The sequence below is a fragment of the Lagopus muta genome, chromosome 28, assembly GCF_023343835.1.
Source record: "Lagopus muta isolate bLagMut1 chromosome 28, bLagMut1 primary, whole genome shotgun sequence".
Taxonomy (NCBI): domain Eukaryota; kingdom Metazoa; phylum Chordata; class Aves; order Galliformes; family Phasianidae; genus Lagopus; species Lagopus muta.
Genome location: NC_064460.1, coordinates 3226845 through 3254469, shown reverse-complemented (window position 1 = coordinate 3254469; position 27625 = coordinate 3226845). Strand labels below are relative to the sequence as shown.

The following is a 27625-nucleotide window of genomic DNA, read 5'->3' as shown; positions in this document are numbered from 1 at the left end:
CATCGCTGCCCCTCGGAGCTCAGCCACCCCCCCCCCATCCCCTGCACCCCCCACTCAGAGCACAAAGAGCCCCCACCCCACCCCATATTATATACAATATAAGGTATAAATAGATAAATAACCTTCCCCCCCCACCCCGACAGCGGAGCGTGGGGGGCAATAGGGTGCCCCCCCATAGCTTTATGGGGGGAGCGGTGCCCCCCCCCCCAACCTCACACTGTAGCACTGGGATGAGGGTGGGGGCCCCCATCTCCCCCACCCTGAGGGTTTTCTCCATGAGGATGGCGGGCACCAACGGGGGGGGGGGGGGGGGGGGGTTGGGGCTCACATTTAAAACCAACGAGAGAAAACAAAAAGAAAAGGAAAAAAGGAAAACCAACAACACAAAAGAAGCGAATCTAAGACGTCAAATGAGGTAGGTTTGGGTGCAGAAGCTCCTCGTGTCTGCGGGGCCCACGGCGGCGCTCCGGGGTCTCATCCACACTCACAAACAAAAAGAGATCCGAAAAAGGAACCGAGCGGAGCTCTGACAGCCGCCGACGACGGAGCAGAGCCCGGATTGTCGAGCTCAAGGAGTCTTTGTTACCTTGGTAATTAGCGAGCAAATATTAATTCAGTTTCGTGGGTTTGGTTGGTTGGGTTTTTTTTTTTCTTTCTTTTTTTTCTTTTTTTTTTTCTTTCTTTTTTTTCGTTTTGTTTCTAAAAAATAAAAATCCAATCCTCAGCCAAGCTGGCGGCTCCCAACTCGTTGCAGCTCCCCATTTTGGGGGGGGGGGGTGGGATACGGCTGGGGGGGGGGGGGGGAGGCTTGCTGGACCCCCCCCCCTTTGTGTTCCTTGCAGGACGAAGCAAAGAAAACCCTGAGTTGTCCGTCTGTCCGTCCATCCGTCCCGCTCGGCCCTCCGTGCTCCCAGCCTTCCTGCCATCTCCGCAGCCCCGATGCAGGCAGAGCCCCGAGGCCCCCGGCTCCGTGTTGGCGCCACGGACGACGCGGTTTTGTTTCGTTTCTGTCATTTCTTTCTGTTTCCTCCTCCTCCCCGTTTAATTCATCCACTTCCTGCAGTTCCAGGCTCCGCAGTGGCAGGGGATCTTGTGCTGATCGTCCTCAAAGTCGAACTGGTAGTCGTAGGTGAGCTGGGGGGGGAACAGGGAGTCATGCGCTGCTGTACCCCAACATCTCAGCCCTGCATTCCCCCCCCCTGAGGCCCCCAGACCCCCTGAGCCCCCTCCCACCCCCTCCTCCTGACCTCCTCCCCTTTGGGGATGCGCCGGCTGGAGATGATGATGATTTTGTCCTCCTTGTCGAAGGTCACGACTTCGGCCACGCAATTTGGGGCACACGAGTGGTTGATGTACCTGGGGGGGGGGTTACAGAGGTATCAGCACCGGGTGGGGGGAGGCACCGGGGGTCCCTCTATAGGGGGATGCGTTGTTCTGTGCTCACCTGGCCGGGCCCCCCGTCAGCGTGGCGTCAATGACGTGTTCATTGTTGATACGGAACATGTAGATGCCACGGTTCTGGTGAGGAAAAAAGAGGGGGGGGAGGAAGGGGGTCACGGCTGCCCTGAGGTCCCCTCATCCTCACAGAGCCTCTCTGTCCCCCATGCCCCGATCAGAGCCCCCTGATCCAGAATGGAGACTCTCACATCCCAATCTGAGACCCACCGCTCCACACCAGAACCCCCCTGTGCCCCACCGGACCCCCACCCACCCCAACCAGCACCCCCTGCGCCCCACTGGATGCCCCCCCACCCCCCCTGCCCCACCAGACCCCCACCTGCTCCTCGTAGATCTTCTCCCGCCTGTTGGCCACCTCGTTGCGGATGATGGTGCCGATGTACTCAATGACCATGGTGTGCTTCTCGATGTCCTTGGCGGCGTAGAGCCCCAGGCCTTGGATGCGGGACCGCGCCAGGTACACGTTGTTCTTCCATTCCGTCTTCAGGCGGCGGTACTGGGAGGACTTGGAGTGCACAAACTGCTTGCTGTACGGCGTGTTGGTTTCGCCCGTGAAGGTGCTCTGGTAAGCCTTGGACATGCTTGTGCTGTTCAGGGTGTGCGGCCTTGGGAAGAACCAGAGGGGGTTGGGTCAGAAAGGAGGGATCCCCCCCCCCAAGGATCCATGATGGCAGCGGTGCGGCCCCCCCACAGCTCACCGTTTGTAGTGGGTGAGGATTTTGGGCTCGGCGCGGGCGCAGCCGGTGGGGTTGATCATCAGCGGCAGCTCCATGAGCGGATGGCGGCCGTAACGGAACAAGTAGTTCTGGCAGCTCTCCACACCAGGCAGCTGCGGGGAGGGGGCAGAGGGACAGGGGGTCAAACAGCAGCACTGCGACGCCCCAGCAGCCCTTCCCTTCCCTTCCCTTCCCTTCCCTTCCCTTCCCTTCCCTTCCCTTCCCTTCCCTTCCCTTCCCTTCCCTTCCCAATGCGAGACCCCCACCCAGCCGGCCCTGGCACCCACCGACTCGGCGATGCGCAGCACCGCGTGCACCGTGAGGCCGAAGAGCTCCTCGCCCTTCAGATACTCGGGGAAGAGCCGCAGCATGTCGGCCTCCTTCCTCATCATCGCCACCGGCTCGATGATCCGGTTCCACACAGCTGCCAAAAGGAAACGGCGCTGAGCCACACGAAGCACAGACCCACATCATCGCCACATCCTCCCCTTCCCCGCACGACGCCGAGCCCAACGGCCACGCCGGCACGGAGGACAGCAGCGGCGGCTCCCCGTCGCTCACCCTGCGGCGAGGAGTCGGAGAAGACCAAATCCTCCAGGCCCTGCTCGATGACCTGCACCACGAACTCGGGCCGCCCGTTGTTCTCGCAGATGGTGCAGCGGTAGCAGCAGCGGCGGTTGTTGGTGCGCAGGCTCCAGTAGATGCGCGTGGCCTCATAGCCCACGGGGTAGAGAGCGGTGACGCTGTGAAAGTCGGCCATCTGATGGGGCAGCAGCTGCCCGATGGCGTGGAAGACCAGGCCGCCCACTCGGAACATGTGCAGCCGCTCGCCACGCTGGATGATGCTGGCGATCTGCTTCACCTCGTCCCGCTCGATGTAGACGCGCCGGAAGACGGTGAAGGAGCTCAGCTCCTGCTCGCAGGGCCCCTTCAGCTTGTGCAGCGGGCACAGCATGGTCTTGTCCTTGAAGAACATGCACTTGGCGCGGATGGCGCAGGCGAAGTGGTAAACGCTGGGGCAGCGGATGCGATTGCAGCTGTTGGTGGCGCCGGTTTTCTGGCACAGGGAGCACTTGGTGAGCAGGCCGCGGTGCAGGGCCACCTCCACGTTGATCAGCGCCCCTCCCTGCGTCTCGTACACCTCGGTGGACCACAGGGCGCAGTTCAGGTGGACCCAGAGGTCCAGGTCGAGGTTGAGCAGGCGGGCCGGGCCGTCCGTCGCCCCGTCGCCCTCCTCGTGGCAGAAGCAGCAGCGGCGCAGGTCGCGCGGCACCTTCTCAGGGCGCAGCGTGGTGCCCAGCTTGTCGATGAACTCGGCGATCTCTTTGTCGCCGTCCCGCTTGGCCCCCCCCTTCTGGATGGTCACCAGGAACCGCAGCCGTTTCCACCTCACCCCCTTCCACTTCTTGAGCCGCGGCCGCGCTTCGTCTCCGTCCTCCGGCGGCCGCGAGCGGGGCTTGAAGCGGGGCGGGGAGTGGGGGGCTGCGGGGCCCTCTTCCCTGGGAGCCGGAGAAGGGGCGGGGGGCAGCGGCGAGGAGGGGGCCGGGGGGGCTTCGTGGGCAGCCTCGGGGTCAGGGACCCTGGCGGCCTCCGTGGGGCTGGATGGGGAGGGGACGGAAGGGGACAGGGGGGGCGAGGGCTCCTGGGGCATCACGGAGAGCTGCCGCACGTCCAGGTTGGAGACGTTGTTGACGTAGCCGTGGCGCAGCGTCTTCTCGGGGACGGGGCTCTCCTGCAGCGCGGGGGGCGGGGGGTCAGAGCACCCCATGGAGTCCCGCTCTCGACCTCCCCATACGACACCCCACAAGGACCTCAGGGAACCCCGCCGCATTCCCAACCCTGCGAGGAGATTCCCACCCCTCCTGCAGCGACAGGGGGCCGCCGGGAAACCTCAGTCCTGCAGAGACCCCCCCCCCTCAGCCCCCTTCCCGTTCCCCCTGCAGCCAAAGCCTCACACAGGCACACACAAAACCCTCTGCCATTTTCACGGCACGACCACAGCCCCGTGTTGACCACCCACCCCTCCTCTGTGGTCACAGAGACCCCCGTCCCCCCCGCCATCCTGGGGACCCCGCTGACCTGTCGGAGCAGCGTCAGGAGGTCCAGCTCGCCCTTCAGGCTGTACCCTGGCAGCACTGCATCAAACTGCTTCAGCCACTCAGAGCTGCTCTCCGGCACCTTCCCGGCCAGCACCACCTTCTCCTTGCCACCCAGCATCCCTGCAAAGAGACAGATGGTGGCAGAGAGCCCAGCACGGGGAAGGGGAGCGCAGGGATAAGGCAGATGCTCACCAGCCATGTCCGTCTCCACCTTCTTAGCCTCGACCACCGCCGCTCGCATGGGGCCATCAGGGAACAGCACCTCGTAGGAGCTGGGGATCTTCACGCTCAGCAGCTCAGCCATGGCCACCATCACCCCGTTGAGGTTCTGGGGGAAGGAGGGATGCGGTGGGTCCGTGTGTCGCGGCCTGGGGACCCCCCGTCCCGTCCCTTTGCTCACCTTGGCAGCTGCTGCAGACACCGTCAGCATGACGGACACCTCGCTGCTCTTGCCCTTCTCCCACGGGGCTCCCGGGCCGGCCATCCCCACCTTCCCTGGGGGTGCTGCCCCAAAGGGCTCCGTGGCTTCAAAGGGCTTCGTGTCGGGGAACACTAGGATGGGGAGAAGGGGTCAGAGTCACCCAGACCCCCGCTGCCCCCAGCCCCCCTAGATGCCCTGGGCTCCCCCTGGCACACTGCTGCAGCAGGTCCTAGGAGACCCTTCAGCCTCACTTTGTCCCTCCTGGTCTGCAAAGCCCACAAATCCACTTCACAGTGCCTCCATTCCCCAGAAATGCTACTGAGAGGGGAACCTGTGGGCCTGCTCTGCCCCCCTGCTCCATACACACCACAGATCCCTTCCACGCACCCCAATCCCCAAGAAACACCACCAGAAGTGGATCCTAGGGGATCTCCTGCACCACTCCTGCAGGTCCCCAAACCCCATAAATCCCTTCTAGGTGCTCCAATCCCCCCCCCGCCCGGTCCATGCCCACCTGGGATGCTGGCGCGGGGGATGATGGGGATGATGGGGGACAGCACGCGCTCCTCCAGCTCCGGTTTGGCCTCACTGAGCAGGGGGAAGCGCAGCAGCTCCTCGCCCAGCACGCTCTCAGGGGACGAGGCAGGGACGATGCTGTCGGGGGAATCGCTGTCATCGTCGCTCTCCATCCTACGGGGACACAGACGTCACAGCCGCACCAACACCCCCCGCAGCAGGGCCTGATGGCACCCACGGGGACGGCTCACCTGACATCCTCAGTCTGGTTGTGCGGAGGGGTGGGCAGAGCTGCCAGCAGATCCACGCTCTTCACTTCCACAGCCGGCGTGTCTGCATAGGGATGGGACGAAGGGGATGAAGGGGATGAAGGGGCCGGGGGGCAGGCGGTGTTACGGGGCTGCGGCGCCCTGCACCATCCACGCTCACCTTTCTGGGGCTCACGGGCCGAGTCGGCGTCCTTGGGCTGCTCACCCATCTCCTCGGCAGCCGTGACACCGTTCACCATCTTCTGCTGCACGGAGGGGGGTGGCGTGGGGGGCAGCGAGGAGGGCGGCGTGGGTGGGTTGCTGAGGTTGTTCTGGGGGGAGAGAGGGGAGCGCGAGAGGGTCGATGTGAGCCAGGGCTGCCCCGGGTCGCAGTGGAGGTGCAGGACAGCCCCCCTCACCTTGGTGAGCAGCTGGGAGTAGTAGTCGGGCACACTGTCCAGCACGGCGCTGCCGAAGGCGCCACGCAGCTGGCTTTTGCCGTTGATGGGGCTGCTGCCGAAGGGTGCGAAGAGGCTGAAGTTGGCCGTGATGGTCGGCTCAGTCAGAGGCAGCAGAGAGAGCTCCTGGGGCAGGGAGGGGATGCGGGTTGGGAACGGTTCCGTGCCAGGGACGCGGTGTCCCCCAGCCCGCCGCCCCATACCTGCTTCAGCTTCATGAGCGCCTCCCCGGGGCGCAGCCCCTCGTCCTTGCGCAGCTTCTTGCGGGAGGCCGGCACTCTCTCGTTGCCCTTCTGCACCCGCTTGGGTTTGGCGGCCACCGGCTTGCGGGCGATGGAAGGGTCCTGGAGGACAAACAAGAAAAGCCATGCGGAGCCCGGCCCCAGGACCGCCCCGGCCCCCCTCCCGCAGCGCCCCGCTCACCTCCCGGCCCAGCGGCGCCGGTTGTGGCCGCGGCTCCATCCCAGCACCCCGGTTCTCCGCGTGCCCGTTCAGCTCTCCTGGGCACTGCGCTGACAGCTGCACGTTCTTGGCCCGCAGCAGCTTCTGCAGCAGGAGGTGCCCGGCCTCGGAGCGGCCACCCGGCACCAGTGGGCCGCTGCCTTGGGCAGCCCCAGGCTCCCCATTGGCCTCCGGTTTGGCCGCTTCATCCCCATCCGTCTCGCATTGCGCCACCGCTGCCGCCTCCTCCTTCGGCTCCTGCTTCACCAGCACCCGGGGGGGCTCGGCCCCATTGACGCGGGTCTCACTGGGGTCGGCTGGGTCTGCAGCGGGCACCTCGGGGTCCCAGCGCGTCGCATCGGGTGCCAGCCCCTGCTCTGCGGGGCTGGGGGCCGAGGCCGGGACCCCCGGTGACATCTTCTTTGGCTCTTGGGGACTCTGCTCGGGGCTGGCCAGCTGCAGGGGGGCGCAGCCCACAGCCAGGGATGAGGGCGCCGGGGGCGTGGGGAGCTGAACAAGGCCGGGCTGGGGACCACGGGCAGCCAGGGCTGCTTGCACCAGCTCAGCCAGGGGCTGCTGTGCTGCGGGGGGCTGCCCTCGTGCCCCCTGCTCCTCCACTGGGACCCCCGCCCGGGCCTGGAAGAGGGGTCCCAGCGGGCGGGGGGGCTGACGCGCCTGGGAGCCGTGCTCTGGGGGCTGCCCAGCGAAGGGGCCGGGCTGACGGAGCGCCTGGCTCTGCTGCAGGAGGCTCTGCTGGTGCCGCTGCACCAAGAGAGCCTGGAGCTGCTGCTGCTGTTGTGGCGTCAGGTGCCGCAGCTGGGGGTTCTTGGCCAGGACCCCCTGGAGCTGCGCCCGGATCTGCCCCATCAGCGGCCCTGGGACCTGACCCAACAGACCTGGGGGCAGCGTGGTGGCTCCGCTTGGCTGCGCTACCGGCCCCGCTTTGGGGCTCTGGAGCCGTGGGGGCTGCGGTTGGCCCTGCTGGGTGCCCACCCCCCCCTTACCCGGCTCTGCAGCCCCCGCCGGGTCCCCATGTGGCTCAGGACGAGGGGCCCCTGGGCTCTGCGGTGGGACGAGCAGGGCGCCCGGGGCGGCAGCTGCCCGCAACCCCGGCTGGGTGGGCACGGAGCCCAGGACCCCCGGCTGAGGGGAGCCCAGGAGGAGCTGCTGCCCTTGCCCCAGCTCAGCCTGGTGTTTGGGAGCTTGGGGCTCGCCCAGCCCTGCGGCGCTGGGGGGGCCCTGCTGCTCCCCTCCGTGCAGCTGCCCCCCGCTCTCGCTGCCCTCGGTGGGCAGAGCACCGCCCTCTGCTCCTCCAGGCTGCTCCTTGGCAGCCAGGACCGCCGGGGCCGACTGCATTCCCTGACTCAGGTGCAGCACAGAGGGGGCCTGGCCCATCGCCCCGTGCTGCGGAAAGTGCTGGATCGGGGGCTGCCCCTGGCCCAGCCCCAGGAGGCCCTGCTGGGCTGCTGCCCCCGAGTTCTGCTGCTGTGGGGCCAGCAGCGCCCGCGCCTGCCCCAGCTGCTGGGACAGCACCAGCCGGTGGCCCAGCATCCCCGGAGTCTGCGGCGAGCCCAGCACCCGCTGCTGGTGGGGGGCCAGCAGGACCTGCCGCTGGGGTGCGGGGTGACCCAGCACCGCCTGGTGCTGCAGCCCTGGCCCATGGCCCAGCAAGCCTGGCTGCTGCTGCTGCTGCTGCTGCTGCTGCTGCGGGGAAAGCTGCTGCACCAACAGGCCCTGCTGGCTGCCCATCAGCCCCGGCTGCTTGGGCACCATGGGCTGCCCCACGGCCCCTGGTTGCGGGGCGGCTGCCGGCTGCTGCTGCTGCCCCAGCAAGCTGGGCTGCCCTACCATGGCTGCTGGTTGCATGGAGCCTTGTCCCATGAGGCCCGGCTGCTGCATTGAGGTCTGCGCCATGACACCCTGCTGCTGCTGCTGCTGCACGGAGCCTTGTCCCATCACCCCTGCCTGCTGCATCGAGGCCTGCGCCATAACGCCGGGCTGCTGCATCGACGTCTGGGCCAGGAGCCCTTGCTGCTGCATGGAGGCTTGTCCCATAACACCAGGCTGCTGCATCGGCGTCTGTGCCATCATGCCAGGCTGCTGCATGGAGCTCTGTGCCATCACGCCCTGCTGCTGCATCGAGCTCTGTGCCAAAACGCCGGGCTGCTGCATTGCTGCTTGTCCCATGACACCTTGCTGCTGCATGGATGCTTGTCCCATGACACCGGGCTGCTGCATCGTCTGTGCCATGATGCCTTGCTGCTGCTGCTGCATGGATGCCTGTGCCATCATGCCCTGCTGCTGCATCGACGCCTGTGCCATGACGCCCTGCTGCTGCATTGAAGCCTGGCCCATCACCCCCGCTTGCTGCATCGACGCCTGGCCCATAACGCCCTGCTGCTGCATCGACACCTGGCCCATGACGCCTTGCTGCTGCTGCTGCAGTGACACCTGCCCCAGCATGCTCTGCTGCTGCTGCAGCTTCTGGGCCAGCTGCATCCTCTGCAGCTGCCTCTCCTGCATCAGACGGCCGTCTGCGGTCAGCCCACGGAGCGCGGGGTTCCCAGAGAAGAAAGCATTGGAGGCGCCGGGCACCGGAGCGTTCCCCACTGCCTGCTGGCCCATGAAGGACAGCCCCTGCTGCACGGCCATGGACACGCCGCCCTGGGGCAGCCGCAGCCCCCCGGGCTGCCCCTGCTGCTGGCCGAGCCCCTGGGCCCCCACCACAGCCCCCGCAGGCTGCTGGATGCCGTGCGCTGAGAGGAGCTGCCCGGGGAGCTTGGACACGAGGCGGGGGCTCTGCGAGGGGCTGAGGGCCATGACGGCCGAGGCTTGGTGCTGGTGCTGCTGCTGCTTGTTGCGGTACTCGGCCATCAGGTTGGTGTGCTCCTTCTGCTGCTTCCGCACCTGCAGGGGGGGCCGGCAGCGTGGTGTGAGCGGCGGGGCATCGCCAGGGACTCGAGCCCACCCTCAGAGCCCCCCTACCTGGTCCAGCTGCTTCTGGATCTTGCTCTGCTGCTCCGTCACCAGCTTCAGCTTCTCCGCATCGGCCTCGGGGAACTCCCGGCCGGCCTTCTTGGCCGTGCGCTGCTTGGCGCAGAGCGCTTTGCGAGACTTGCGGTGCGCGCCGATCTGCTCCTCCAGCACCTTCAGCTGCATCTGCAGGAGCTGCTGGGTGTGGAAGAGCCACTCCTCGTACTGCCGCTGGTCGGCCTCGTCTGCGGGGGGCACAAGGGGGCTCAGCTCAGCAGGGTCCCAGCTCCGGAGCCCGGCTCAGCTCAGCCCATAGGGGAGGATGAGGCCCTGACCCCCAGCCCCCCTCATTACTCACTGATGACGCCTTGAGCAAAGGTGGGAGGGTTGGGGCGAGGCTGGGCCGGGTCAGCGCCGCTCCGTTCCTGGAACAGAGAAGGACGTCAGCGCTGCGCCCCCTCCTCCGCACCCCATTCCCTGCCCACAGCCCCCAGTTACCCAGGGAATACAAAGCTGCCGGCCTACGCAGCTCCGACCCAGCAGGGACTCCGGCACTGAGCCCCGCTGCATCCCACTCACCTGCCCGCTCCCCGCCAGCATGTGGTTCTGCATCTCTGAGGCAGCCGGGCCTCCCGAGAGCCGCTGGGCCAGCAGGGAGACCTGTTGCCTTTGGGGAGACAGAGAGAAAGGAGGAGACGCAGAGATGAGACAAGGAGACAAAGGATGAGATGCAGCCGACGCGTCCCCCCCGCCCCGCACCCCGCTGCGCCCCTTACCTGTTCATCCCCGGGGCCACCCCAATGCTGCCCTGCGCCATCACCTTCTTGATGCCCTTCAGTGCCACCATCTTGGCTTTGGCGATGGGGTCCATGATGTCCTCGGCAGCAAACTTGTCCAGGTCTGCGAGAAGAGACGGGCTGGAATTAATCCCTGTCTGCAGTCACCCAGGGACGACTCTGCGAGCCCCCAGGCCGGGCCGCAGCCCCACATCTCCGACCCACAAGGGCCTCTGAGAGGCAACCCAACCACCCCAACCAAGGACCGAGGCAACACCTACCTGTGTCTGGGAAGAAGCTGTTGGCCAGCTGCTGCTGCATGACAAGCTGGGGGGGCTTCAGGCCCAGGGCGGGCGGCTGCACCCCGGCCATCGGCTTCTGCACCAGCACCTGCTGCTGGCTCTGCTGCGGCTGCGCCAAGGCCACCTGCACGCCGTGGGGGGCAGCCAGGACGTGGGGCTGCCCGGAGGCCATGCCCATGTGGGGTCCCAGCGCCGGGCCCTGCTGGGGGTTCCCGAGGCGCGGGGGCTGCGGCGGCATCAGCTGCGGTCTGGCCACCAGCCCCAGCTGCAGGGGGGGCTGCGGGGTGCCCAGGCGGGGGGGCTGCGCCTCCAGGGGCTGCGTGGCCGCGTGCAGCATGGGGTGCCCAGGGGCGGGGAGCTGCGCGGCACCACGCGGCAGCTGGGCAGACATCTGCTGCTTCTTCTGCAGCTCCTTCTTCTCGTGCTCCAGGAGGTCCTCGATGAGCAGGGGCAGCTCGCTGGCCACCAGGGAACTCTCCATCTTGTCCAGCTCGTCGGCAGGCGAGTGCCGGGTGCTGCCCAGCCCCAGAGCCCCGCTGTCCAGCTCGAATTTCTCCAACAAGGGGTTGCTCTGGCTGCCCAGCTGGGCAGGGGCCAGCCCACGCCCCGTGCCGCCATATGGGTCCTTGTCCAGCGTGGAGCCGCTGCTTGGGAAGTGAGTCAAGCCAAGGCGAGCGGGGCCAGCACCGGGGCTCAGAAGGGCCTGGCTGGGTTTGAGGCTCAGCCCCAGCGACGCAGAGATCTTATCTGTGCCCTGCAGGGCCTCTGACTTGACAGGGAGCCGCTCGGAGCTGCCGGTGGTGAACTGACAAGGCGAGGTCTTCAGACACCCATCCTCCAGTTTGGGTTTGATGTCGGAGGGCGGCGCGGCCGCCTTCGCCTCCAGACTTTGTGCCTTGAAGGTTGGGTCTGGGGGCAGCGCGGCACCGGGCCCCAGCCCCTCTTTGGGCACATCGCGGTCCTCCGCCGTCGGCGCCGCTTCTTTGCCATCCCCGGGGTCGGGGAGCTTCAAGCTGGGTCCCGTCGGCTCCGTCTTGAGCTGCGCCTCGCGCTCAGCCTTTTCGTTGGCCGACTCGACCAGGCGCAGGTGCTCGTTGAAGATGTCCTTCTTGTCGCCGGTGTCCAGCTCGGGGTCGGTGTAAGCCAGCAGGTCGAACTCGTCGCCGTTCAGCAGGTCGTCCAGGTGGGGATCCGCCGTCTCCAGGCTGTCCAGGTTGCCCAAATCGTCGTCCCCTTTGGCCACGTCCGGATCCAGGCTCAGGTTTGCCAAATCGTCGTCGTCTTCCAAGTCCTTGTGGGAGCCAAAGTCGTCGTCCAAGTCGGGCTCCACCGGCACCTCACAGGGCAGCCGCCCGCCCTCCAGGTTCAGGTGGCTTTTCCCCGGGGCCGGAGCCGCGCCGTCCTTGGTGCCATCGGGGCGCAGAGCAGAGCCAGAAGACAGCGGGCGCGGGGGGACGTGCTGCAGATCCAGGCCAGGGGTGGGCAGCGGGGCGGGGGGCGCCGCTTTGGCGTGCAGCTGGTGGTGGCTGTTGCTCATCTCGGCGCCCTGCGGCGACGCAGGAGGCAGCGGAACCACCGGCATCTTCTGGGGCTGCAGCGCCGGGGCAGGGAGCGCCTGCATGGGCACCACCGGGGCGCAGAGGGGCTGCGGGGCGCCCTCCTCACCGGGCAGGAAAAAACGAGGCCGGGGGGGCTGGGGGGTGAAGGGGGAGCCCACGATCCCGGCGGGTCCCTTCTGCACGTTGTGCCGCAGCTCGATGAAGGGAGCACCCAGGGTGCCGGGGGTCGCGGGCAGCGGCTCGGTGGGTGCTGGTAGGCGGGCGCCCAGGCTGCCCACAGGGGTGCTGGCGGCCGGGGGAGCGAAGCGAGAGGCGACGGGAAGACGCAGGGCTGCCTGCTGCTGCTGCTGCCAGAGGTGCTGCTGCGGGGACAGCGCTGGGAAGACTCCACGGGGGTAGAAGGCCTGCGGGGGCCCAACTGCCGCCCTGCAAGACGGCGCGGTGTTGGGGTGCTGCCACGGCCCCAAACCCATCGCACACACAGCACATCCCACGGCATTGTGACCCCGTGGCACCGCATGGCCCCAAACCCACCGTGCGTGGGATGCCCCATAGTTGTCTCGACCCCAGCGGCGCTGCTATGGCCACAAACCCACCGCTCACAGACACCCCATGACATCCTGACCCCCTCGAGGACCCCACAAAGCCACCACAGCCCCATCTCCCCACATCAAATCCTACAAACACCGCCGGCGCGCACCTCTCTGCTCCCCCCATCCCCACCCAGGGGAGCCCCCAGCCCCGCTGCCTGCCCACAACCACAGCTCTCACCTCCCATTGATGTCCATCGCAGCCGGCGTGGCAGCTGGCGGGGGCCGGGAGAGCCTCTCATCCTGCACAAACGTGGCTGTCTGCACCATGACGGAGCCAGGCAGCTTCCCACTGCTGGCTGCAGTGGCCAGCGTCCCCAGGAGACTCTTATCCTAGGAGAGAAGGCCGCGGCATCACCCCACACATCCACCCCCAACCTCCGTGCCGCGTCGCCGTGCCTCCACCCTACCTGTGGTGGTTGGTAGGTGGTCATGGTGCGGCTCAGCTCGTAGGGCTGGCTGCTGGAATCCGGAGCCCAGCCTGATGGGGACGGCGTGGCGGCTGCTGCTGCGCTCTCCTTCTCCTGCCGCAGGCTGTTGCGCTGGATCTGCTGACGGATGAGCAGCTCGCGAAGGCGCTGGCGCTGGGAGGACGCAAACATTGGGGGTGAGGAAGGGCACAAAGCGAGACCCATCCGTCCCAAACCACGCACAAAGCACGAGCAGACCCTCAGCTGTCCCACCCCACCGCCCCCCCCTGCTGCCCTCGCCCCTGCGTGGCTTTGGGGATCCATCACCGACTACAGAGACCCACGTTGCTCCCTCCCAACCCATCCCAAACACAAAGGGATGCAATGCAACCATCGGTGAGCCCTCACCTGCCTCTGCTTCTCCAGCTCCGACTGACTCATGGTGCCCACGGCCCCGTCCTGCCCACCAGGCAGCTCGGCCAGGTCTCGGTTTGGGGGTGCCGAGAGCCCCGCAGCCGCCTCCTCCCTCTTATCAGCCCCCACTGCAGCTCGGGGCAGGAAGGCGATGCTGGCATCTGGCTGCTGGGGGGCAGCGGGGGGCTGCTGGGGCAGCACAGACGGCGGCCGGAGGGGTGAGAGGCTGTAAGAGGGGTCAGAAGCCCCAGTGCCCAGCGGGCTGCTGGCTTGGTGGAAAGCAGGGGACGAGGTGTAGGCTGAGCTCTGGGGTTTACCGGGGACAAAATGGCTGTTGATCCCATGGGGTTGGTGGGACGGGGAGCCCTTGAGAGGCTCGGAGACGGACGGGGGAAAGGTGAAGCGCATGGGGGGTTGGCTGCCTGGGAAGACGCTGGCACCGGGGGAGCGGGTGAAGGGGGGCTGCTGCCCACCCGGTGCCTTGGCGTGGGGCTCACCTGCCAGGGTGCCCCCAAAGCCCCCCGTGGCCGCCGGGCTGTGGGACAGCGGTCCTGGCTTGAAGCCTGGCTCCGGCATCTGGGGCCGAGGGGGTTTGTGCAAAGGGGTGAAAGGATCCCGGGACTGAGGCCGGGAGGGGGGCTGGGAATAGGGATCCGGGGACTGGAAACGGGGAGTGACGGGAGACTGGCAGAAAGCTTCATTGGAGAGGGGCCGGGGGGTGAGCGGGGACTGGGAGCTGGACTGGGACTGGGGGCTGGCAGGGACACGGGAAAAGGGCTCCGAGGGCAGCGAGCGGGGCGGCAGGGAGCAGCAGGCATCAGCAGGGGGCTGCGGCCGGGGGGTCAGCGGGGGCTGCGCATAGGGGTCCGGGTACGGGGACTGGCGGTAGAGATCAGGGTGACCGGGGGGCGAGGGGGCCAAGGGGTGGGGGTCAGGGGGCCGGTGCCCCAGCCCTGGGCTCTGAGGCTCTACCTGAGAGACCCGAGGGGTCATGGGGGCTTTGAAGACATCGGCGGCCTTCAGCTCCGCAGCGGAGAGATGAGGGCCACCCGGGGAGTCCCCGTAGCCCATGGTGGGCGTATAGCTGGGCGAGCAGACCCCCAGGCTCCCCCCTTCCTCTTTCTTCACCTCCAGGCCCTTCTTCTGCTCCCCAAAAGGAAGGGGAGAGAGCAAAGCTTCGGAAGGACGGGCGCCGGGGCTCCCCGGCACCGAGAGGTTGTCCAAAGAGGGGCACCGGGGCTTCAGGAAGGGGTCGGGGGTCCCAGGTTGGTGCCGGGGGGTGCCAGGAGGAGTGGGGTGGAAATCAGAGGACTGGGAGCCAGGGACGGAGCGGGGAGCGGCCAGGGGTTGGCTGGGGAAGGGCTGGAAGGCGGCGCCTGAAGTGGGGCTCTGTCCCAAGGGGGAGGAGAAGCGGGCTTCCATTGCGTAGGAGGGTGCAGCACCGTAGGGGTCGTGCGAAGGCACTTGGGCAGGGGACTGGGGGGGGAGCTTGAGGAAGAGCTCGCTGGGAGACTCCGGCCCCCCTCCTCCAGCACCCGGCTTCAGGAAGCCCTCGCCCGCAGCAGGGGGGCTGCTGATGTAGACGGGCTGCGTCCCTGGAGGCACCGGGATCCGCAGATGCAGCGAGGGTCGCTCCGGTTTGCGCAGTCCCTCCCCTTTGGTCTGCTTGTTTATCTGGCTCTCGGCCTGCTGCAGAGAGAGCCCGGCCATCAGGGCAGTGCGCCCACCCCCCTGCGGGGCCGGGGAAGGGGCTGGCGGGGTAAGAGGGGCTGCACCAGGTCCCCCAGGGCTGGGACAGGGCCGCCGGGCACCTCGGGCCGCAGCACGTACCTTCTGCACCTTGTTGATGCGATGAGCCGCCCGGTTATCTTTGGCCTTTTGCTAACAAAAACACGAAGGCAGCTGACACGCGGCCCCGGCAGCCCCTGCGCCCCCCACCCCCGTTGCACCCCGACCACTCACCAAATAGGGAGCTTTGTCTGCAGCGGGGACTTTCCTCCAGAGCTTCATGATCTGCTTGCAGCGGCTCGACCAGTCTGGGAGTCCGGTAGCAACAGAGGGCACAGGAAGAGGAAAAAGTCAGCATTAACCCGTGCTCCGTGAGCCCCCCACCCCGGACACCTCAGGACCCCCCAGGACCCCCCTCGCCTTCTGGACCAACACCAAGGAGTTGGCACTGAGCTCCCCAGCACCGCTGCAAGAAGGTCTTCAGCCCCACAGCTGTACAGCAGGGGGGTTTGTTCCTACAAACAGGGACCACGCCGCAGCAGATGGGTTTGCTCCTCCAAACGGGGCCCACGGTGACACATCGCATCACGACCCATCCCACCCCGCACCCCCTCCAGAGCCCTACCTGGATAATCCTGCTTCAGGTTGGGGAAGTTCATGTTGGCGTAGAGCACTGGCGAGATGGTGGAGAGCTCACCCAGCTCCTCGTCCTTCTCCCAGCGCTGCAGGCTGCGCTGGTTGTACGACAGCCCATCGCCCTCCCCCTCTGTTGTGGGGGTCGTGGGGGTCGAGGGGGTGGTGGCAGCAGAGCTGCTGGCCCAGGGGCTCTCGGGCTCACAGTGGTCCGGGCTGAAGAAGCCGCTCCGCTCCCTGCGTGGGGAGCAAAGAGTCGGGGAGAAGGGAAACCCCAATACTGCGCGTCTGCCCCCACGGTGAGGGGCTGCCACCTCCCAGGGCACCCACGTACCGGTTATCGAGGAACGGGGACTGGCAGACTCCCGAATAGGAATCCAAGGAGACGGAGCCAGAGAGCGAGCCCAGAGAAACGCTCCCTGCCAGCGAAGGAACGGCACTGTTAGACCTGCTGTAAGGCTGTGCCCACACCAGGAACCTTCACACAATCCAAATGCACCCCAAAAATGCTTTCCACCATCCAAAGTCCCCTCCACGAACCCCCGAAATCCCTTCTGCAACAGAAAATCCCACCCATCTGCCTTCGCAAACCTTTTCCAATTCAGTTCCTAAAGGAACGAGGAAAACCCAGGATCTCAGGACGCAGAGCATCCGCTCCCTGAGCGCAAATGGGGGAGAGGGAGTCCTGCCCCCCTCCTGCACCCTGTGTGCACCCACCCTGCCCTGGCAGCTGCAGCTCTCCCTGCAGGAAGGGGCGCTGGGCCCGGCCGGGGTCCTGCCCTGCACCGCTGCCCTCCACGCAGTTGAGGGGCTGCTCCCCACGCTCAGCAGAGCCCAGCACGTCCTTGAAGAGCTGCTGCACATCTTTGCTCTCCATCTTGGGCAGCTCTGTGAAGGGAAAAGAAAGAGATGAGCCCCAAAGCTCACGCCGAGGGGAGCTGAAAGGAGCCACAGGGATGGCGCTAGGGGGCATCTCGCTCCTCTTCTCCCCGCCTAGTGGGGAGGTGGGGATGGGGAGGCGGTGGTGGGCCCTCACCCTCCGTGGGGATCTTGTCAAGGTCGGAGCTCAGCGCGCCCTCCCCGGGGGTGGCCGGCTTCTCAGCGTCCCCACGGTTTGGGGAGTCCTTGGGGTCATCAGTCCCTGCAAGGAGGGGTTGGAGTGATGCCCTCAGACCCCCATGCTGGGACACCCCCCCCCCCCCAGGCTCGGTCCCACTGCCACTCCCTGCAGCCCCTAAAACCAACTCTCAGACCCCCAGGGCAGGCAGGGCGCCACACCACCCGGGGGCGCTCTAGACAACACTCTATGATCATCGGAGCTTCGAGTCACCCTGCGAGACCATAGAGTTCAGCCTGGAAGTCCCATTCAGCCTAGACTGTACTCCGTACCATAGAGCAGCCCCATCTCTATGGTGGGAAATGCTCCAGCCCTCCTCCCAAAGGCCGCAGGAGGACTTGGCCTTGAGTCTGGTTTGCTCCCAGCTGGACTCACTCAAACTTGGGGGCCTGGGAGGATGTGTGTGTGGGGGGGGGGGGGGTTGGGGTCCCAGGGCTCACCCAGGTCTTCGCCCTTCGTGACATCCTTGCCGTCATCGTCCAGAGCCGTGGCGCTGCCGTCTGTGCTGTCATCGCCTTCCAAGCACAGAGCTTCAGTGAGGCTGGGCACCTCTCAGGGGGGCCACAACCCCCCCCATCTCCTCCCAAACGCCCCCCAGCACCACTGGATATCCATCCACCCCTCCCCCCCAGCCCTATGACTTTATCAGCCCCTGTGAGCTGGGACTCACGTTCCCCAATCTGGACTCACCTCGGGGATGAGTGGGGGTCTCCCTCCTTTCCAGAGGGGTCCCCTGCAGAGCCCCTGCCACGTTGGGGTCCCCTTTGTGCCGTGGGGCACCCTGAGCCAGGGAGGGGCGGGCAGCTCCGTCCCCAACACCGCCCGCTGCCAGCAGCGCCTTCCGGCTCAGGTCCATCAGTGCCTTCCCAAAAAAAGCCTCCTGCAAGGTGGGAGCCCCTGTCAGTACCCCAGCACCCCCCCCATGCAGCCCTGTGCCACCCCATCACCTCCACCCTGGCCAGAACGGTTCTCCCCCATCTTTCCTATCCCCATTTGTTCCCACCCAACCCCATTTCCATCTGCCCATCCCACCTGCAGGTACGGAGGGAACATGTCTTCCAGTTTGCTCTTTTTCCGCGCACGGCGTTTCTTCTTCTCGTCCCCCTCAGCCGAGCCTGGATCCAGGCCCCCCTCTGCAGGGAGATCCCCTGGAGCTCCTACAAACAGCATTACCACCCCTGTTACCACCTCTTCTCAAGGCTGCAGGAAGAGCTCAGGGATGGCGCTCTCACAGCACTCCAGAGTGCACCCTCCAGTCTCTCTCCATCCCTGGGGATGGGGGGGACACCATAAAGGGGGTGGGGGACAGGTTCTGTGGGTCCCTACCATCCTCTGGGTGCCCCTCTGCGCTCAGCCCCTCACGTCCCACTTCAGCCAGCACCGCTGGGACCTTCTTCAGGCGGGTGTGGGACTTGCGCTGCCGCACCATGAAGCCACCGATGCCTGGGGACAGAGGAGGACGCCGAGGTCACAGCGGGTCCAGGGAGGCGTGGGGCTGTGGGCAGCCATGGGCAGCACTCACCAGGTCGATAAGGTTTGCGCTTCCTCTTCTTGCACTCATCCGGGTCCTCCAGCCCCTTCCCCGAGTCCACATCAGCCCCCACGTCGCGGTCGGGGCTGGCTGGAGCCTCCAGCTTGATCTCACACTCCATGTGCTCCACTCCCACTGTCAGATGGGGAAAGGGCATCAGCCGGGTTCTCATAGCGCCCCTTCCCCCAACTCACCCACTGGGGAAGGCGCACCTTCAGCCTTGAGCAGCTCGTCGGCATCCAGGTCGCCGTCCTTCTTCTCATCGGGACCCAGGGGGTCTCCCCCCTCCAGCCCCCCATCCCCATTCAGGGCACCCAGACGAGGGGCTTTGCGCTGCCGCCGCTTGTGCAGGGGGGACATGGTGAGGTTGCGCAGCACCGCCATGCCCGTCTCCGTCAGCCAGACGCCCTCGAAACGGAAATACTGGGGCTCTGCGGGGACAAAAGCTGGCGTTGGTGGGGACAAGAGACAGCGGGGGGCGCAGCCAGGTCCCCGCAGGGCTGACGGCACCCAGCGCAGCACCACACACACGTACCCGGCTCCTTGGCCTTGGCCAACATGTCTGGCGTGGGCACAGGCGCTGCAGGGGGTGAAGCAGACAAAGGTGAGTCCTCAGCGCCCCCCAGCCCCCAGCCCCACGGGTTCCCCCCCGCCCCAGGCGCTCACCTGCCGGTTTGATCACGTAGGGCTGGCAGGCGCTGCAGTCGAAGCCTTCATCCGCTGCCTGCTCCACCTCCTCCTCGGTGAAGAGGCTGTCGCACGCCGCGTGCAGCCACCTGCGGGCAGCAGGGGACGATCAACGCACCCCAGCCACCCCACGGAGCAGCCGCCCCCACCGGGGAGCTTTGGAGCAGAAAACCTCTGGGCCCAGACCCCGCAACGCTCCCTCAGCAGGGCAGCCCTGCGCAGCTCCAAAGCAGCCACGCGACCAACCCAAGCACCAACCGCGACGAACGGGGCTGAAAGCCGCCCCCGAGCTCCCCCAGCCCCACGTGCCGCAGGGCTCACCGATCGCAGTGGCGGCACTGGATGAGCAGGTCGTCCTCCACGTACTTCTCGCGGCAGAAGGGGCAGACGACGAGGCTGGCGCAGGGTGCGCAGTGCGTGTAGTTGTTCTGCCACTCGCAGTGGAAGCCAGGGGAAGCTGCCCCGCACTGCACGCAGCACACGCACCTGGGGAAAGGGCAGGGCGTTCAGCACCGGCCCCAAGACCTCCCCACGCTCCCCCAAGGATCCCACGAGCACCATTTGCACTTCCATCCGCCTTTGGGCACGGTCTGCAGCGGCGGGTCCAGGCAGTAGGTGTGGTAGCTGATGTCGCAGTCGTCGCAGAGCAGCAGCCGGGACGGGTCGGAGGCTTTGCCGCACACCTCGCAGACGATGCACTCCACGCAGCGCCAACCCTTCAGCAGCATCACCTTGGTGATCTGAGGACAGCAGGGTGAGCACAGGGCAGAGCCGGCGCGGCCCCAGCCATAGAGGACGGTCTGGGCACAGCACCGACCCCCCGGCTGCCCCCGAGGCCGACCGCAGCCCCGCTCACCTTGCTGTTGACGCAGTAGGGGTGGTAGCACTGGGAGCACTGCGAACACGCCAGCAGGTGACCCTCGGCACCGCGCCCGAAGCTGCCGCACACCACGCACATGTCCTGCAGCACGGAGGGGTGAGGGGAGCGGAGGGGGGATGCGGCCCTGCCCCCCCTGCTGCCCCCCCTGCTGCCCCCCCTGCTGCCCCGCTCACCTGCATGAGCACAAACTTGTCGGTGTTGGAGAAGAGGACGACCGTGTTCTGCATCGTGTCGTCGTCATCTTCATCCTCCTCCTTGCTGGGCGAGCTCTCCACGTCAGCGAGCTGAGGGCAGACAGGGGGCTCAGGCCCAGGGACCCTCAGCTGCTTGCCACACAGTTTGGTGGGCAACAGCCACAGCGCAGGGCCCATAAGGACATGGAGACACACACACACACAACAGCAGCCACCCTCTCCCCAGAGGCCAGCTCAGCACCAGCCCTGTGCTGGTAGGACGAAGCCCCCCACCCTACAGCGTTGCCTCCAGGACCCCAGCCCACCCCACATCGGAACCCTGAGGGCTCCCTGAGTCATTCCGAGGGACTGGGATGGAGGGGATGGGGACGGAGGGGGACACGCTCTGCTCTCAGCCCTGCTACCCAGCAGCTCAGGGACACCCCAACCCCCCACCCTTACCCCAGCCCAGCCTTACTGCTAAAGTGTCAACAGACGAGGTGGTCGACTTCAGGCGCGCACGGCCCCGGCCCCGGGTGCCATGGGAGCCTCCTCGGGGGCGTCTCCGCCCAGGGAAGCTGCTGCTGCGACCCTAAGGCCAAGGGGAGAGGAGGGTTATAGCAAACCGGGGGGTGACCCAACCACAACCCACCGCAGCCCCCATCCCACCCCATCGCCCCGGCGTTGCTGGGTGGGCTGGGGTCTCTCCCATACCTGCTTGACACGGGAGCGCCCTGGGGAGCTGCGCCGCCGGCCCTTGTCTGCATCCCCTTTGGCTGCTGGCTCGAAGAGCAGCGAGTCATCGGTCTCAGCGCCCATGGGCAGCGACCCGGCGTCCTCCTTCTGCAGGCTGGCATCGCCTGAGGCCGGCCCCAGCTCCAGGGACAGCGAGCCCCCACCTTCGGGGTCTGGCGAGCCCAGCAGAGGCTCTGAGCCAGGGAAGCTGCTGCTCGTGTCCCCCTGGCTCAGGTTGGAGATCTCATTGAGGATATCGGGCCGAGGGCGCAGGGTAGGGGGCTCAGGACCCCCCTCGTCCCCACGTTCCAGCAGCTTCTCCCCAGCCGTGCACACTTCCATGGGAGTCTCGAGGCCCAGCTCCTCTGGCTCCAGGAGCAGAGGGGATCCCTTGGATTCAGGGTTCCCCCCCGCCCGCCCCTCTTCCAGCCCGTCCTCCTCACTCAGCGGTGGGGAGCTGCCGCTGGTGCCCTCCCGCTCCAGCCTCGGTGCTTCTTCTTCCTCCTCCTCTTCTTCCTCAGGCAGGCCCTGGAAGGGCCCCAGCTCTGGGGGTGGGCTGGCACGGGGGCCATCTCCAGGGGGGCTTCTCGCCGAGTCGCCCTCTCCACCGCCCGTCTCCATCTCCTCATCCTCGGGGGGCTCAGCAGGGGCCGGGGTGCAGGCAGGGGAGCCCAGAGGGGGCGGCGGGGAGCCGGGGGGCTCCGTGTCCATGGTGGTGCCGGGGCTCCTGGGGGGCTCAGGCAGGGCGGGGGGCTCAGACACATCATCCTCTGTGGCGTGAGGCGAGGGGTCTGGAGGGCGGGCGGGCGAGACGGCGCAGAGATCTGGGGATGGAAGTGGAACTGTGATGATGGAGCCCCCAGCAGAGAACCCCCCCCCACCCCTGTGTGCCCCCAGACCCACCTGGAGGAGCAGGGGGCGGCAGTGCCATCTCGGGGGGCAGCAATGGCTCTGGCTCCAGCTCCATCTCCTCTTCGGGGGGCACCTCTGGGGCCAGCTCAGGGGCTTCCTCTGCCGCAGCCACCTCAGGGAGGAGACCTGCAGGATGCGGCGTGGGTCAGGGGGGCCACAGGAGGCCCTACACCATTCAGTTTGGATGCCCAGCCCCTCACGAGCCCCACAGCATGGCATCAAAGCATGAAAGCAAGCAACGAACCAAGAATCCCAAATGTGAAACCCTCTTATCCTCAGGGAACAGAGTGGGAAGAGCGATTCACAGGGGGTCCCCACTCACCTGGCGGTTTGGGGTCCTCCTCAGCAGGCTGCTTGCAGGGGAGCAGATCTTCAGGGTGCAGCTCTTCAGGGGGTGGCAGCTCGCTGCCGGGCGGCTCCTTGAGCAGCAGCTCATCAAGGGGTGCTTCATTAGCAGGCAGTTCATCAAGGTGCTGCTCGCTGGGGGGTGGCTCATCAGGGGGCTGCTCAGCGAGGGGCAACTCATCCAGCAGTGGCTTTTCGGAGGGCAGCTCCTCGGGGGGCCGCTCATCAAGTAACTCCTTTTCAGACGGCAGCTCAACGGGGGGCTGCTCATCCAGAGGGGGCTTTCCAGGGGGCTGCTCTTCGAGGGGCTTCTCGTCCAGCGGTGCTTTTTCAGGGGGCATCTCATCAACGGGGGGCTCGTCGGGGGGCCGCTCGTCCAGGGGCAGCTCGTCAAGAGTAAGCTCAGCGATGGGGGGCTGGCTGGGGGGAGGCTTCTCGAGGGGCAGCTCGTCGAGGTGCGGCTCGTCGGGGGGCAATTCCTGCAGGGGCACCTCGCCCAGGGGGGATTTGCCGAGGGGAGGTGGATCAGGGGGCAGCTCATCCAGAGATGCTCCGTCAAAGGGCGCCTCGCTGGGGGGCAGCTCGTCCAGGGCAGCGCCCTGGGGCAGCAGTTCATCAGGAGGGGGGTCGCCGCGGTGCAGCACGTGGGGCAGTGGCTCATCGGGGGGCTGCGTGTTGGTGGGCAGCTCGTCGGGGAGCAACTTGTCAAGGGGCGGCTCTTCAGGGGGCGCCTCGCTGCGGGGAGATTCCTCACGGCCCGGGGGTGCCTCCTTGGGGTCCCCCCCATGCTGCAGCTCCTCGCTGTGCCCCTCGGGCTCCAGGGCAGGGACAGGCATCTCGGCCGGTTCGCCGCGCTCAGGGGACGCCAACCTGGATGGGGGGGAAACACGGCGAGGGGGGGTCAGGACCGCAGCCCCCAGCCCGTTCTCCAAGGCTGCGGGAATCCCACAAAGGGGGCAACAACCAGGACCCCGCCGTCCTCTCATCCCAACTCACGCCTGGGCGGGGGGCTCCAGCTGGGGGGCTCGGTCCTGCGCCCCCTCGGCTTCCTTGGCCGCACGCCGCTGCTGGCAGCCCTCACACACTGAGAAGCTCTGGTGCCACTGGCAGCCTGGGTCGAGCTCCGCCGGCCGCCGGCCGCAATCCGAGCACAGCCGGCAGTTCTGGGGGACACGGGGCACATCAAGATGGGGGCGCAGGCAGCTCTGTGCTCCCCCACAAAGCGGGGACAGGGCGGCAGGGCGCACCTTGCACTTCCAGGAGTCGGCAGGGACGCCCTCGATGGCCGGCTCCATACAGAAGGTGTGGTAGCCCTTATCGCACGCCTCGCACACCAGCATCATGGAGTCCTCGCCCGGCTGCCTGCGGGGCACAGTGGGACGTCAGGGCCGCCCTCCCACCCGGCTCCCATCCCCACGGCGGGGGATCCTCACCTGCAGGTCTGGCACACTTTGCACTCTGGGCATTGCCACCCTGCACGCTTGCGGGGCGTCAGGGCGACGTCCAGGCAGGAGCCGTGGTAGTGCTGCCCGCAGCTGGTGCAGAAGAGCAGGTCCCGCAGGTCGCCCGGCCCGTCACAAACCACGCAGCGTGCGTCCTCTGCGCCGGAGAGAAGAGCTGATGGGCACCAGCAAAGCCGGCGCCACGCCAGCAGCCAGGCCTGACTGCGCCCCCGTAACCCCCAGGCCCTCGTTCACGAGGCAGAACCCAGCACGCACCCATCTGCACCGCATCGCCCAGGTGCTCCGGACACAGCAGCCGCAGCGTCTTCATAGACTGGAAGGAGCCACTGGCAGCAGCACAGGGGAAGTGGTAGAAATGGGGGCAGGCAGCCGCCCGGCACGGGATGGTGGCCCCCATCCGCTGACAGTGTTCACATTTCTGCAAGCGGAGCAGGTAGGGATCAGGGCTGAGCGCCGCTGCACAACCCTCAGAGATGGGTCCAGGCTGAACTCCTGCTGCCCAGCCCTCCCCCAGCCCCAGCCCAGAGCCCACTCACCTGTGAGATCCCTGAGAAAACGGCTCTGCCCACGCCGCTCAGCCCCGCTGCGTCCTGCTCCACGCCAGCAGACCAGGCTGCACAGCAGCGGTGAACCCAGCAGTGCCCTGCAGGGAGGGGCATCGAGGGTGGGAACCCCGGGGGGAACCAAGGATGGGGGAACCCCAGGGTGACGGCAGCACCACGGGGACCACGAGATGGGGGGACCCCAGGGGGCACTGAAGGACGAGGGGGGATCCCAGGGGGCCACGGGATGGAGATGACCCCAAGAAGGGGTCACCGAGGTGCACTGGGGCCACACTCACCCGTCGGCTCAAAGAGCTGCACTGCTGTCACCCGCTCCGAGAAGCCGATCTGCGCCAGCTCATCGCCCACCGGCCCCAGCTCCAGGGGGGCCTCGCCGGGACCCTCAGGGGGCTGCTGCCCCCCCAGCCCTTCCAACCAGTCGGGCGCCGGCTCAAAGCGCTGCAGCTCCCGCTGCCCGTGCAGGCTCCAGTCCCCACAGTTGCAGAGGGCGCAGCGGCGGGTCGGCGTGCTGGGAGGGATGGAGAGCGTAAGGGACACACGGAACCCCCCCCCCCTCACCCCATTACCGGCCCCACGTCGCCCCCCCAAACCTCCCACCCTCACCTGCTGGCCCCGCTGGGTCCCTTCGTGTCTGTGCTCTCCGGCTCCGGCCCTGCAGTCGTTCCTTCTGGAGGTTTCAGGGGGTCCCCCTCAGAGCTCCCCATCTCCTCCGAGGATGCGGCCGCATCGGCTGTGGGGAAAGCAGCCATCAGCACAGGCAGGGAAGGGCATCCCGACCCCATGGGGTTGGGGGGCAGAGCGCCAGGCCCCCCCCCAGCATTCTGCCACACGCTCACCTGGCGCGTCCGCGTCCTTGTCCTCGCTGCGCGGTTTCTGTTCATCCATTCTGCCTCCTGCGTCCCTCTGGAGAGGCCCGCGGCTGCCAGGGCACAAAAGCCATGAGCTGGGGGGGGTTGGGGGGGGGGTTACAGAGCCATCCTGCCCCCCTCCCCCCAGAGGGCACAAGAAGAGCATCAGCCCAGAAACGAAGAACCAATGGCTTCACATTCCCTCTCTCAGACCCTCTGCCCTATTCCTGCATCAAGCAGCAATCGGTGCACGTGGCCAGGGGGTCCCTGAGACCCTTCGCCCCATGGAGACCACCTCCCAACACCAAAGCCCCCCCCCCACCCCCCCCAGAGACCCCCGGGTTGGGCGCAGCACAGCGATATCCAGGGAGCAGCGCAGTGTATGTAGGGCAGCACAGTCCCATCCCCCCCCCCAAGAGGCCATGCAGATCGGGGTCTTCACTAAAGCTGGGAGGGGGAGAATTCCCCCACCCCACTCCCCCCAATGTTTGGGGGGGGGTCACCGGGACCCCTGCCACAGAGCCACCCATGTGCACCCACACAGACACGTGGGCTATGAGGGGCAAAGTGCTCCAGAAGAACCAGCACTGCGCTGAGGGGGGGGCAGAAGAGGAAAGGGGAGGGGAGCACAGTGGCAACAAGAGGAACCCCCCCCTCCCCCCCCCAAAAAAAATAGAGCCCTGGTGCCTCAGTTTCCCCAGAGGCAGCGCTGACCCACCAGGTCCCTCCCCATCCCATCAGGGCCACGAGGGCCATGTGAGCAAAACCCTACTGCAGCACTGAGCAAAACACATGGGGGGGGGGGGGGGGGGCACCCCAAATTTCTGGGCAAAAAGACTCGAAAATGGCCCAAATCACAGGGCCCTGCAGCTCCATAAGGGACCCCCACCCCAAACCCCACCGATCCAGCAGGGTCCCCACACCCAAAATGCTGCACCCACCAGGGGGGTCCCAATGGGGAGCCGGGCCCAAAGACGGGGTTCTATGGGGGGGGGGAGCAGCAGGGTTTGCTGCGTGGATCCGGGGGGGTCGCAGCAATCCCGCCCCCCCCCCCCCCCCCCAAAGCCGGTGACCCCAATCTCGAAACCACCCCCCCCAGGACCCCCCCCCGGCCCTCAAAAGGGGGCGGGGGGCACAAAACACGACCCCCCCCCAACCCCAGAACACAGAAAACCCCCCCAGGACCCCCCCCACCCCCCAAGGCCTCACCAGGCCGGGCCGCGGCCTACAGCGGGCACCGGCACCAACAGCGCCCGGCTCGGCCGCGCTGCGATCGAAAGGCGCGGAGCGGCGGGGGAAACACTGATAAAACGGGTGTGGGGGGGGGGAGGGGGGCAAAACGGAACCGCGAACCGAACCGAGAGCGGAACCCGAGGCCTGAAAACCGGGCCTGGACACAAAGAGAGCCCCGGGCCCCGCGCTCCGAGCTCCGTTACCGGGATAGGCCGCACCGCCCCCCCCCCCCTCCTTTAAAAGCCCCCTCCTCAAAAATCCCCCCGCGGTGAACCGGGGGGCGGCGGGGCGGCGGCGGCGCGGGGACTTTTCCCTTCCGGGGAGCGGCGGGGGGGGTTGGTGGGGGGGGGGAGGCCGGGAACGGAGAGGAAAACGTGGCCCCCCCCCACCACCACCGCGAACCGAACCGCCCCCCCCCCGGACCCGAAGCCGAACCCGGACCCGAGCCCTTCCCGGTGCCGCCCCGGCGGTTCGCGGTTCCTTACCCGCCCTACCGGGGCCCCGGGAGCGGGGCGGGAGGTGGTCCCCGGTGCGGCCATTTCTAAAGGAAAGGAGATCCCGAGGTCCCGGTTCGGGCAGCCCCGCCCCGTTCCGGTCCGTTGCGCCGTTCGGGTCGGGGGGCGCCGCGCCCGCACTATTTGGCGGCGGAGGAGGAAGAGGAGGAAAGGGGGGGGTTCAGCGGAGGGAGACGCGAGGAGGGCGCGGCGCTGCGGCGGCAGGGGGAGGGCCGGCTCGGGCCGCAGCGCCGCGCTGTGCCGGGAGGGATCCCTCCGCCGGGTTTAACCCCGCCGGCGCCGGAGCGGGAGGAGCGCACGTGGGCGAAGGGAGGGGAAAAGTGGGGAGGGGGGGGAGGGCGGCTTCGGGTACCGGGAGTGGGGAGGAGTCACGTGATGATCCGGTTCCGGTGATCCGGTTCCGGTGTTCTGAGCGTCAACTCGTGGTTTTGGGGGTTGGAAGTGGGTTTCTGGGTCCGCCCATGAGAGTCTGTGGGGGTGAAGGTGGGTGTGGGGTTGGAGCATCCGCGGGATAAAGGGAGCCCGGGACGGAGCCACGCGTTGCGTGGGGGGGGTCCGGTGTTGGGAGGCGAAGGGAGCCGCCCCAGAACGCTGGAAGCCGGTCGCAATCACGGCCACGCGTGTCAGTGGGGTCCCGTGTTGGGCGCCCCCCCGACGGTGGGCGCTGTGGGGTCGGCCCCACTCGTGTCCATCCCCCAGGGAAGGGGGGGAAACAGCTCCCTGTCGATATGAATGGGCACAGCCGCCACCCCCCAAGCCACGTGCCTCCTCCCTGCACCTAATGGGTAATTAGCTGCAATTATTCCCCCCCCCCCCCCCCGGCCGGGTAACCGGATTAAAACCCAACGCGTGGGTTTGGGGTCCCCGGTTCCATCCTCACC

The 27625-nt window shown here is 67.2% G+C and overlaps 1 protein-coding gene and 1 long non-coding RNA gene across 9 annotated transcripts; one reads left to right on the top strand and one right to left on the bottom strand.

Annotated features, from left to right (window-relative positions):
- The first annotated feature begins 314 nt into the window (after window positions 1-314).
- LOC125685520 (uncharacterized) lies at window positions 315-2023 on the top strand. Its single transcript, XR_007373466.1, has 3 exons — window positions 315-590; window positions 843-1129; window positions 1946-2023. It is a non-coding gene; the product is annotated as an uncharacterized LOC125685520 (long non-coding RNA).
- KMT2D (lysine methyltransferase 2D) lies at window positions 1023-26727 on the bottom strand. Of its 8 annotated transcripts, none has more exons than XM_048928596.1 (54): window positions 26715-26727; window positions 24985-25067; window positions 24752-24878; window positions 24427-24656; window positions 24122-24228; window positions 23841-24003; window positions 23556-23721; window positions 23370-23484; window positions 23119-23285; window positions 22100-22992; window positions 21769-21903; window positions 20845-21689; window positions 20609-20722; window positions 20131-20241; window positions 19934-20038; window positions 19636-19817; window positions 19399-19563; window positions 19057-19166; window positions 18926-18970; window positions 18603-18821; window positions 18382-18525; window positions 18186-18302; window positions 17892-18016; window positions 17550-17739; window positions 17300-17374; window positions 16779-16883; window positions 16460-16630; window positions 16077-16161; window positions 15736-15979; window positions 15344-15427; window positions 15212-15262; window positions 13376-15070; window positions 12968-13141; window positions 12739-12890; window positions 10388-12393; window positions 10107-10230; window positions 9910-9997; window positions 9689-9755; window positions 9343-9575; window positions 6340-9264; window positions 6120-6260; window positions 5878-6042; window positions 5462-5790; window positions 5209-5384; window positions 4674-4825; window positions 4466-4601; window positions 4254-4393; window positions 2736-3906; window positions 2462-2598; window positions 2157-2287; window positions 1778-2063; window positions 1445-1518; window positions 1248-1356; window positions 1023-1134 (listed from the first exon to the last, which is right to left on the bottom strand). In XM_048928596.1, the coding sequence occupies exons 2-54, from the start codon at window positions 25031-25033 to the stop codon at window positions 1042-1044; spliced, it is 16143 nt and encodes a 5380-aa protein (XP_048784553.1). In that variant the 5' UTR covers window positions 25034-25067; window positions 26715-26727; the 3' UTR covers window positions 1023-1041. The 8 variants fall into 8 exon arrangements, with proteins under 8 accessions (XP_048784553.1, XP_048784555.1, XP_048784551.1 ...); XM_048928598.1 differs by lacking the exon at window positions 26715-26727 and adding an exon at window positions 26206-26229; XM_048928594.1 differs by lacking the exon at window positions 26715-26727 and having other exon boundaries at window positions 5462-5543; window positions 5640-5790.
- Between the last annotated feature and the right edge of the window lie 898 nt (window positions 26728-27625).

Coding starts and splice junctions, on each gene's coding strand:
- KMT2D (XM_048928592.1), bottom strand. CDS start 25,162: ATGCTCTTCTTGTGCCCTCTGGGGGGAGGGGGGCAGGATGGCTCTGTA. Junction 24,229..24,426: donor GCAGCTCTTTGAGCCGACGG/GTGAGTGTGGCC, acceptor CCCTCCCTGCAG/GGCACTGCTGGGTTCACCGC. Junction 23,286..23,369: donor CCGACTCCTGGAAGTGCAAG/GTGCGCCCTGCC, acceptor CGTGTCCCCCAG/AACTGCCGGCTGTGCTCGGA.